We start from the raw sequence: 12349 nt of genomic DNA on the forward strand, positions 1-12349 counted from the left end.
GGTTTTTAAGACCACTATGAAGCTGAGGAGGGAGGCTGGGTATAGGGCATTTAAAATGCCAAAGAGGGGACGCCTGGGTGGCTCAGTTGGTTAAGCAGCTGCCTTCAGCTCAGGTCATGATCCCAGCGTCCTGGGATTGAGTCCCATATCGGGCTCCTTGCTCGGCAGGGAGCCTGCTTCTCCCTCTGCCTCCATCTGCCAGTGCTCACTCTCCTTCTCTCTCTCTCTGAGACAAATAAATAAATAAATAAAATCTTTAAAATGCCAAAGAGCTCACTTTTTAATGAGATTCAGCCATTTTATTAAATAAATGCTTTCTGAATTGTTCTAAGATTTTGGTTAATTTCCAGAGTTCTGAAAAATTGATTCTGACAATATTAGCCAGTGTTCTTGTTGCCTGTATAGAGGAGAACATTTTCAGAGGGACTTACTCTGCCATTTTCACTGACACCCCCTTCCATTATGACTTCTTGAATAGTAAACCTGATGGAGTAAAAAGTAAACTTAAGGGGCGCCTAGGTGGCTCAGTCAGTTGAGCATCTGACTCTTGGTTTTGGCTCAGGTTGTGATCTCAGGGTCCTGAGATCAGCCCGGGATCAGGCTCCATGCTCAGCAAAGAGTCTGCTTGAGATTGTATCTGTCACTCCCTCCACCCAGCCACCCCCTCCACTCCCCACCACATACCCCGCCCCCACCTGTTGTGCTTAGGCACACTCTCTTCCTCTCTCTCTCAAATAAATAAATAAATCTTTTAAAAAAACTAAACCTGAGGTAAAATACTGTGCCAGATCTAGCAAATAATCGACATCCTTAGTACACAGATCTATAAGAAAAGTATTAAAATATAAAAATGAGCAATGAACATGAAAAGATTATAGAACCAAAAGTACAGATGGATTAATAAAGCCTAAAAAAGAAAGTTCAGCCTCAAAGTAATTAAAGTTAAAACCATGAAATACTATTTTCACTATCAAATCAACAAGGACAATTATAATTATTACAATTCTCAGTATTTAGTATTGGCAAAAAGCAGTGAAATAAACATTCAAACACTATTGGTCAGAAATATAAATTGGTAGTCTTTCTGGAATACAATTGGCAATAATATCATGTCTTTAAAAGTAGTATATTCTTGGGGCTCCTGGGTGGCTTAGTCAGTTAGGCATCTGCCTTCAGCTCAGATCATGACCCTCAGGGTCCTGGGATTGAGCCCCTGCTTGGGCTCTCTGCTTAGTGGGAAACCTACTTCTCTCTCTCCCATTGCCCCTCTCCCCCACTTGTGCATTCTCTCTCTATCTCTGTCTCTCAAATATTAAAAGTTTTAAAGATAAAAAATAAAAATAGCATTCCTTGATTGAATACTTTCATTGCTGTATATCTTTCCTGAGAAAAGAATAAAACAGTTGGAAGAAGATTTATATACAAAGATGTTTATTGCTGTGTTATACATAATGGTGAAAAATTGGATCCAAACCAAATGTCCAACAGTAGTAAAATGGTTAAATAACTTATAGTATATTCAATTTACTGGATTATTTCATAGTCATTAAATACACTGCTTGAAAAGAATGATTTAATGTCATCAAAAATGTATAATGTGATGCTTAGTGAAAAAAATCAGCAGTTTGGTCCAGATTTTAGAAGGGGGGAAAAGGAAGGAAAACACACACACACACACACACACACACACACACACACACATCTACTTGGTAACAGTGGTGATCTCTGGGTAGGTAAGATAGAGGAGATTTAATTTTCTTCACACATCTCCATTTTTTCCAGATTCTATATATTAAAATTTTATTCCTTTATAATAAAAGGATTTGCTGTGGCCAAATATTATATAAAAGTAATGATCTGATATTTGTATGCAAGATAGATTAGAAGGAGAAAGTTAGGGTGGAATAGAGAGGATAAAGCAGATCTAAAAGACATTTTATAAGAAGAAACTCTAGGCTATAAAGACAAATTGGATGTGGCGGATAAAGGACTTCTAGCATGATGAAAATTAGGATAGCAAAGAAGAGAATCTTACTTAATAGAAAAAAGATGTTTAGTTTGAACACAGTTGAGGATAACCGACATCAATTTGAACATCAATTGAGGATGATAGAAGGATGTTCTATAAGTAGTTGAAATTACTGATGAATAAGGAGGGCATGTGTTGCATGGAGCACTGGGTATGGTGCATAAACAATGAATCATAGAACACTGCATCAAAAACTAATGATGTATTTTATGGTGACTAACATAGCACAATAAAAAAAATACAGATGAAGTTTCTTTCTCCAATTTTAATGTGTTTTTGAGCATTGTTTTTTCCCCAGATTTGTGATAATTAAGATATTTTACTCATTGAAATTAGTCTAAAATTATAGAGGTTTTACTTATTTTGTTCTGCATTCATATTACTGCTTCATTTTCTTCGAAGTTGCCGTTAAGTAACTGATCAGCCAATGTTAGCCTGACTTCACCTTGTTTTGCTTTGGACTGGCTCAGAGTTCTTATATGTTTCCATTATGATTATTTTTTCATAGTTTTTATTGCTGAAAACTAGGGTTTAAAGAAGAAATGTAATTATCACCCGAACAATATTTATTTATTGTTTGTTTGTTTGTTTATCATTTTTTTGTGAATTTTAGGCAATGAACATCTTAACTTCAGTGCTGCTTCTATATGCAAAAGAGGAAGAAGCTTTTTGGCTTCTGGTTGCTGTGTGTGAACGAATGTTGCCTGATTATTTTAACCGTCGAATCATTGGTAAAACACACACATACATCCCATAGATAAGCACATATTTCTTTTCTAAACAATTTATATGTCTCTTGTCTATCCAATTACATATCAAATGGAAGAACTGATCAATTAGGTTTTGAAATATACAAAATGCAAGCAGTATCAAAATGTCACTTCACTGACATGCTGAAGAGAAGTGCTTTTTGTACTGAATATATGATTGAAAAGATTGTTTAATACATTGCTTTTCTAAGTCAAAATACTTGGTCCATTTCTTAATAAAATAGAAATTTTAGGTTTACCTTCTCTGTTTTGCTGAAACAGTGGCGATCTAAAGTATCCAGAGCTACTGGAACATTGTTAATTGTTTCTTGATGAGAGGTAGATTTTTAACCAGCTTAAAGTCTCCATGTTTATATGAACTGTATTCATATTTGCCAGATTTGAAAGAAGGATCAAGTTCTTGGTTAGTTAATTATATAATATTTTCTTTAGTCATCAGATATTTATAGATTTTGACACTACCCTAATACCATATGTAGTCTCTGCTTTGTGCCCTTGTAAGCCTTCAATATCATGGCTGGGTTATTGATTATATTGTCTTTCATCACAGTTTGTGTATTTCTCTTAAGTTCTACTAGATATTAAGCCATTTCATTAATTGGTATATCTCTTATGGTACCTATTACAGGTTTCTGCACATAATAAAGATTCAATAAATTACTCTTCAAACGAATTTGAACTGAGGTTCTCAAGTGCTTCTTGATTCATGACACTTTGCTAGCAGATAAAGAGATGTGTGAAACAGAAAAGGCACTGAAGAAGTTCATAATTTAAGGAATAGAAATGAGATATATTGGCATACTAACAAGTGGGAAGGTCTCAGAAACAAATCCTTTTGAAAGGTGTTCATTTTTAAACTTCCTTTTATGTTCGCCAGGTGCCTTGGTGGATCAGGCAGTCTTTGAAGAACTTATCAGGGATCACCTTCCCCAGCTGACGGAACACATGACCGATATGACATTCTTTTCCTCAGTTTCTCTCTCGTGGTTCCTCACACTTTTTATTAGTGTGCTGCCTATTGAAAGTGCTGTGAATGTGGTGGACTGCTTCTTCTATGATGGAATAAAGGCCATTTTACAGCTGGGATTGGCAATACTTGACTATAATCTGGACAGACTACTCACATGTAAAGATGATGCTGAAGCTGTGACAGCTTTAAACAGGTACTGTCAGAACCATAGTGTTTCAGTCTGGAGAGCCGCTTGGAGATGATGATGTTCAGCTTCCTTATTTTACAGATGCGGAAACTGAGCCCTAGAAACTTCAAACAATTTGCCCAATGTTACAGAGCTAGTTGCATGAAAAATCTAGGACTAAAGTCCCCTTCTCTATTTCCAAATAGAATATAATAAGAGTAAATCCCTTTTGAAGTAAATCACTTGGTAACATACACATTTATACTATTGTTGATTCAGTATGCTGGGACTTTTCATAGTCCTAGTTTGAGCCATGAAGTGTTATTGTGTAAAAGTGATTTGAAGGGGGAAGAGTAGTTGATAATGTTAAATATCCAGTGGGAGAAATTGTTCTGGTTTTCAAGTAATTTCGATCAGGTAGACTTGAGTTTTATTTATCCAGTGCTTTTTCTGTGAATGTTATTTTGTATTGGAACACTTGTGTGGTGTGTGTGTGTGTGTGTGTGTGTGTGTGTGTGTGTGTGTGCCATATATGTGTGTGTTAAATGAATGAATATTTGATTAGGGTAACTGCTGGAATGATGCATCAAATACCATTTTGTACAGAATAAAATCTAAACACTGAGAACATTCAGAACTTTCAGAATACTCTGTGTTAAGGCCTCAGTGTACCTTTCTTATTTCTCCTCTCTTGCCTCTACATAGCCTATATTCCACCCTTACTGGGCTATGTGGTATTTGCTAAGTACTCTCTGAGCCTATTTGCTTTCCTTGTACTCTCCTCCCTGCCTCTGAAATAATTTCACCATCCCATTCCCTGCTCCCTTGTCCTCCTAATTCCTAACCATCTTCAAATTCCACTTCTTCATAAGACCATCCTTTGTCCTCTCAGTTGACACTAACCTCTAACTAACTAGGGAGAAATTAGCTGTTACTTCCTCTTGCATTTTACTTCCACTAATTCTTGTATTACTGTTACTTTTGGATAGGTTCTTTGACAATGTCACTAATAAGGATAGCCCATTGCCTTCAAGTGTTCAGCAGGGTTCAAATGTGAGTGATGAAAAAAGCAGTCATATGAAAGTGGATATTATAGATTTGATTAGAGAGTCAAATGAGGTAAGTTTTTTTTAATACCACAAATATAATTACATAGTATAATTTAAATGATTGGTACTATAGTTCTATCTCTAGTGGCATGTTAAAAGTAAGATGATAATACAAGTAAAGACATAATTTAAAATCCAATTTCACTTTATTTGTGTATTTTTATTGAGGTATAATTGACATGCAATATTATATCAATTTCATGTGTACAACATAGGGATTCAGCATTTGTGAACTGATCACCACAATAAGTATAGTTACCATCTGTCACCATACAAAGTTAATACAATATTATTGACTGTATTCCCCATGCTGTACTTTATATCTCCATGGACTTATTTATTTTACAACTGGAACTTTGTACCTCTTGATCCTCTTCACCCATTTTGCACCCCCCCCCCACAATTCCCTTCCCCTCTGGCAACTACTGCTCTGTTCTCTGTATATATGAGTCTGAATTTTGTTTTGTTTATTTTTTAGATTCTACTTATAATTGAAATCATGTCATATTTGTCTTTCTCTGACTTATTTCACTTAGCATAATACCCTCAGGTCCATCCATGTTGTTGCAAATGGCAAGATTTTCTTCTTTTTATGACTGAGTAATATAGTCCATTGTATAAAAGCGATTTCTGTGAACTGTTCCTAGGTTATATAGCCTCCTGTGCTTCAGTTCACTATTCTTTAAATGAAACGAAATTCACTTGCTTTCACAGGTAATGACCACTTTTAAATATCTATCACCATATAAAAAGGTGAAAATTATTCTCTTCTTAGAGACTAAGAATTTTTCCAATGTTCTTGTACTTAGTCTAGACAGATAGTAGGTGGAATTCTCTCCAGTAAATATATAGAAAAACTGAAATGTGGGAGGTGAAAATTGGCATAACCACTGAACAAGTTAAGAAAATAGCTAGAAATAGAACCAAGGCCTCTGAGAATTGAGTCTGGTGAAATTCAATTGTAGGAGAAGTGGATATTTATTATGAATGAGTATCTACTGAAATCATATTTTTTGCAGAAATATGGTAATATTCGCTATGAAGATATACACAGCATGCGCTGTCGAAATAGGTTATATGTCATACAGACCCTAGAGGAAACGACAAAGCAAAATGTGGTGAGTATCTACCCAATGAGGGAGAAGCAATTGGAGTAACAGGTTTTTTTCCAACTTCCTTTAAAAAATTGGCATTCCATGTAAACAAAATGAATATAATTAAACTTTTGAGCTAGATTCTTGCCACAGCTTAGCTTACTCTAAATTTGAGAGGAAGTAAATTATTTTCTTCTAGTTGAATTATGTTGATTTCTCCAAAATGTTTTGTTATTTGACCTTTACTGTTGAATGTTATGATACAGACATTTAAGCATAACATATTTGTGATGTGCTGCATCAGTAAGAACAGCGGACCTACATAGCAGTCAGTGCTGCTAATATATATTATTATCCTCAGAAACCTAAGATACAGTGAAAAAGATATAAAACTGTGTTTTAAATACTCTCCTTTTAATATTAGGGTGACTACATAAGAAGCTCTTAGCATTGGTTGCCTCTGGTGAATGGGATTAATAGATTGCTGGTTGGAAGGGAGACAATTTTACTTGGCTGTGTATGCATCCTTCTGTTTGAGCTTTTATCATAAGCATGTATTGTTTTTGTAAAACTACTTGCTTAAAGGCCACGTCCTCAGAGATGCCAATCTGGGAAAATAAACATTTCTGAAGATTCTAGGTTTAGCTTTCAATTAAATAATTCAATGATGTTACTGTGATGTAGTTGGCATAAGCCCCCTTGTTTTGGTTTTCATGTGTGTGGGGGGTGATATAGTTTTTAAATGAGATCATATCAGTTACTTTGTTCTGCAGCTTACTTTTTTCACTCAGAAATATCTAATGGTCATTGCATATCAGTACATATAGACCTCCCTTACTTCTCTTAACATACTGAAAATATACCATAGTATGGACATACTATACAGTTGACTCTTGAACAACATAGAGGTTAGGGGCCCCAGTTCCCTGTGCACTCAAAAATGTACCTGTTACTTTTGACTTCCCAAAAAATTAAGTACAGTTGACCCTTGAGCAACATAGGTTTGAAATATGTGGGTTCACTTATACATGGATCTTTTTTGATAAATATAGTACTGTGGATGTATTTTCTCTTATGATTTTCTTAATATTTTCTCTAGCTTATTGTGAGAACACAGTATATAATATACCTACAAATACATACAAATAACATACAAAATATGTGTTGATCCACTGTTTAGGTTATCGGTAAGGCTTCTGGTCAATAATAGGCTATTAGTAATTAAGTTTTGGGGGAGTCAAAAGTTATATGTTGATTTTTGACTGTGGGAGGGGGGTGTTCAGTGCTCCTAAACCCCAAGGGTCAACCATACTAGCAGCCTATTGTTGACCAGGAGACTTACTGATTCACTCAGGTTCAAACATTTTTTAAAAATGAATATTGAATGTTAACTTTGATCAAAAGACCTTTCCATATCTTGTGATTATATATTTTTCCAGCTTTGTTAATGTAGTGGATTATATTAAGGAATTCCTAATATTAGGCTTCTGTTGGATTCTTGAAATGAATCCTATTTGGTCATGTCGTATTGTTATTTTAATACTCTGTTTTGATGATTTTGCTACATAGCTATGTTCTTTACATCTGTGTTAAAGTGACACTGGCTTACAGTTTTCTTTCTGTGTGTGTGCTAACTTTAGTTTTCATATCAGAGTTGCAATCATGTCATAGAATGAATTTTGAAATAAATTGTATTTTACTATGCTTGAGAATAGTTTAGATCACATAGGAATTATACATTACCTGAAAGTTTGAGTAATTGAGCCTATAAAACCATCTGGATCTGCTGCCTTTTGGTAGAAGGCAGATTTTTTATTACCTTTTCAGTTCTATCCAGAATTTATTCTTCCTGGGTTACTTCGGTATTTTATTTTTTTTCCTAGAAAATTATCCATTTCATCTAGACTTTCAGATTTTTTTTTCCTAGAAAATTATCCATTTCATCTAGACTTTAAGATATCTTGGTGTAAAGTTTCTAGAATTCATTCAGTAGATATTCAATGCTTCCTCTTCTGTGCTGAACACTTTAAAAGTGACCTCTATACCTATGTTTATATTATCATTTTACTTCTCAATGATGTTTATTTTTGCTTTATTTTATCACACTTGCCAGGTATTAGCCAATTTTACTTTTTTTAAATTAACCAACTCTTTGTTTTATTTATTGAGTGTTTTATTTATTATTTCATTTATTTTTAATTTCCAGTTTTACTAATTCTTTTATCTTTACTCTTTTAAATTTCCTAAATACCAAACTCATTGTACCATTGATGCTTATTCATCATGTAGTAGGATAAAGCTGCATATTGTCTAAGTTTATTACTTCTTGGATTAGGTTACTTGGCACAGAGAGGGGAATGCACATCTCTCCCAATGTCTTTGAAGTGTTTAATGACAGCCCCACTTGATGACTTCTCAGAGGCAAGAGAGGAATATGTGGAAGGAAACTTTAGAATACTGTTGCTTATATTTATAGACATTAAATGGATGTCCTTTGGCAATGATCTCTGGGTATGAAGTGATGAAGGGGAAAGTACATGTCAGAGTAGAATTGGATTGTAGTCTACGTACAACCTCTTTAAAGGGCAAAATTGGTGCATTTATCTTTGTTATTCTTTTAAAAAGTTAGAAGAAAATGATTTTATTCTAGCAGAGGGAGATTACTCAGTGGACTCAAGAAGAATTTCAATACTGAAGTATTAAAATCTAAATTGCTTTTAATCTTTTTAAAGCTGCGTGTTGTATCACAAGATGTGAAATTGAGCCTTCATGAATTGGATGAACTTTATGTCATCTTTAAGGTACTGTTATTCTTCTTCAAGTGAAAAATAATACTTTTAAGCAAAATTTTACCACAACCACTCTTAGATATTTTATCTTTAACTCTTTTAGTATGCATGCTTAAAAGAAAATAATTTTATAAAATTAGTTCTTATGACTTACTGACTTTCCTCTTTATTTTTCATAGAAAGAGCTGTTTTTTTCTTACTATTGGTGCTTGAGTTGTCCAGTACTGAAGTACCATGACCCCAGTCTGCCATATTTGGAACAGTATCAGATTGACTGCCAGCAGTTCAGAGTGTTATATCACTTGTTGAGTCCCTGGGCTCATTCTGCAAACAAAGATTCACTAGCCTTATGGACATTCAGATTATTGGATGAAAACTCTGACTGCCTTATAAACTTCAAAGAATTCTCCTCTGCAATTGGTAGGATGATGTCCAGTAATTTTTTTTTAAAGCCAAAAATAAAGCTACTCCTAGAAGTACTTAGTAGTGCCAGTTATTGCTAATTTAGTCAGATTTTATCAGCCTGAGTTACATTATCTCCAGCTTGAGTAGTAAGTGGACCTTTTTCTGGGTTTATAACTGAAACTAAGTATATTGGTCTCATTTTGACTCAGCTCTCTCAGAAAAACAAGCTGTTACATATGGATGTTTTAAAGGTTAACATGAAGGAAGAGAATATCTGTATCTTCCCCCACTCAGGCACATGGATACTTCAAAAAGAGCTTCTTCCCCCATCAGTAAAAATCAACCACATAACCTAGAAAATTGGTAGAGAAGTAATCCAACAAACATGTCGTAGCTGTAGATAGTTCACCAGTTACATTGTTCCTTTGCTTTTCCAGAGACCCCAGCATACTTTCTTATCAGGAGTTGCCCCTTGAAGAGTTGTTCTCTCCTCAGATGAGGCATAAGGCCTCATTTAAAAGAAAAAAGAAAATTTAGGTTGGGGGGAAGGGAAATCCGGGGAGCATTTTTCCTTCTGATAAAGGGTATTTTGTTTATACACTTGAAGGAGAGAATCTGGCTGTCTAGGTGGTGGTTTAACTGTTACCTTAAGTAACAGAAGGTTTTTGAATCCTAATTACTGGCTAATATCTGCACCTTAATTTGTATCACTGGAATTGATTGATCTTTGAAAATAATGATAATTTGTCATTGAATTTTATTGAACAGATATAATGTACAATGGAAGTTTCACTGAGAAGCTTAAGCTGCTTTTTAAGCTGCATATTCCTCCAGGTAAGAGCTTAACAGTCTTTAGTGATGTACAGGAGTTGATTCCATTTTAACAAGTATAATTGCAGATATTGAATTTTAATAAATAACATAATTTTCAATATGATATCAGGTCATTACTTCATTGAAGCCCATGGATCATATGTCCAGTACTTTTGCTTAGTTACAGTGAAATCTGTGGAAGAGATTCTCTGTAACAGATGGGTTCACAAGTTTCACGTTTCCTTCCAGCAAACAAAGATAGTAGTTTAGTGTATAAGAACTAGGTCGTGTAATAAGAACTACCTACCATTTGAATATTGGTATAATATTGAAATGTGATATTGTTGTTATTGTTGTCAGTTGGGGAGTAGAATTTAACTCTAGGCAAACTGCCAAACGTGTGGAATACTGCAGATTATCCAGAAAAAATGAGACTAGGCAGCAGAAATATTAAACATTTGGAAGAGGAAGCAAAATAAAAGCTACCATTTATTGAGCACTTGCTCTGTTGAGGCATTTACTTTACAGGTATTCTTTTACTTAATTCTCACAATATCCCTGAGAAGTAGTAATGTCCTTCCAATTTTGATGATAAGGAAACTAAGGCTCAGAAAGATTAAATTATTGGGCCAAGATCACATAGTTAATAAATTGCATAGCTGGGATTCAAACTGAGGTCTGACTTCAAAGCTCAGGTTTCTTTTTATTCTACCATACTGCCCTAATGTTACCATATAATACCAGTTTTCTTCAGTGTTTCCCACCGACCTTAAGAGGCTTTCTCAGGCTTGATCCATATTTTGGGAAAACAGTCTTAGGTTTTAAGCTAAAGGAACATTGCAAAAGTACCATTTAGTTTAGATAGGGTTAATCCACACAGGCAAACAGCACCTCATAATTTGTCTAAAGCCACACCTGGGATTTCTTCAGAGTCTTCCCAGGATAGCCAGGAACCATTCTTTACCAGACCAAAAATCTAAAAGCCATCTTTGATTCTTCACACACTCAGATCACAAACAGAGCATTAAAAACCAAAGCTAAACCACCTAATAATTTAATTATGATGGACTTTACATTGTCAAGTCAAATTATTGTTAGAATGTTTAATGTTGCTATGGAATGAATATGCTTTCAGTAGAAGATCAGAAATGGAAAGAAAAAACCACTGTGTATCTGTTACAGCACTCAACTTCATTTTGCCTTATGATTGAAGATGTTCTTAAATGACTGAGGTTACATTTTCAGAGATTTTGAAATGCCAGGTTTTCTTAGTTTTCTCAGAAAACTCTTAAAAAGCAAGTAAGAGAACTCACGGAGCTCAGAGTAATCAAGTACTTCTTGTTATTTGCTATAGAGTAGTACCACTTCTACATTTCTTCACAAATGTCTTTCTTACAGTGACCTTTTGTTTAACTTTCTGCCCCCAGATTTCCTTGACCAGGAAATTGTTCTTGTTAGTAAATTGATTTGGGTTATCTGTTTTCAGCCTATACTGAAGTGAAATCGAAGGACCCTTCACAAGGAGATGAACTTTCCAAGGAAGAATTACTTTATTTCAGTCAGCTCCATGGTAAATATCTGTTAAAAATGTCTTTTTTTGATGAGTAGTCACTCACAGAGATCTTCCCTGGCTTAAAAAATTTTTTACCCAGCTACCATTAATAAAATTTGAGATAATTTTACTTTATATTTCTTTTGTGCTACCATAACACTTAGCACAGAGCTAAATGCATGGTAAGTACCCCATAAATATTTGACTAATTAACTGAAATGTGTTTTGGGTTTTGATTTATGGAATTTTTTTGTCTACTAGAGGATTAAAAAGAAAATGCATTTTGTTTCTTCTTTATGTTGCAGAAATTTCTAAAATGTATCTGACCATTTTCATGCCTTGTTAAAATACAGTGGAAACAATAGAATCTTTGATGATTGAAGGTCATAGCTATTATTCAAACAGTGAATACTTATTATAAATCACTGTAGGTGTAGGAGACGGGGATGAGTCTGTCTCCAAGACATAATTTGGAAGTGTTATGAGCTCATTTTTGTGTCCTTCACCTTTTTTTTTTAATAAACATGAATGTCTTACAGAGTGGTAAGTGCTGATTAATATATGTTTATAATTACTATATGTTGGTGTTTGAATATTAAGTTTGAAGAGTCCTTATACATCAACTCATCAAATCCCTTAATTTATATGGGTA

General features: G+C 34.4%; 1 protein-coding gene across 1 annotated transcript in view; it reads left to right on the forward strand.

The window, feature by feature from the left end:
• The window catches only part of TBC1D8B (TBC1 domain family member 8B), a gene marked incomplete at its 5' end in the record, with an annotated part of 56807 nt that overhangs the window by 38273 nt on the left and 6185 nt on the right, over positions 1 to 12349 (forward strand). The window contains 8 exons of the mRNA XM_080795146.1: positions 2643 to 2760; positions 3677 to 3962; positions 4925 to 5054; positions 6064 to 6162; positions 8871 to 8939; positions 9107 to 9347; positions 10101 to 10166; positions 11632 to 11715. Coding sequence (XP_080651272.1) covers positions 2643 to 2760; positions 3677 to 3962; positions 4925 to 5054; positions 6064 to 6162; positions 8871 to 8939; positions 9107 to 9347; positions 10101 to 10166; positions 11632 to 11715 — 1093 coding nt within the window. The remainder of the gene's footprint in view (positions 1 to 2642; positions 2761 to 3676; positions 3963 to 4924; positions 5055 to 6063; positions 6163 to 8870; positions 8940 to 9106; positions 9348 to 10100; positions 10167 to 11631; positions 11716 to 12349) is intronic.

Source organism: Martes martes (assembly GCF_963455335.1).
Source record: "Martes martes genome assembly, chromosome: X".
In the NCBI taxonomy this organism is placed as follows: Eukaryota; Metazoa; Chordata; class Mammalia; order Carnivora; family Mustelidae; genus Martes; species Martes martes.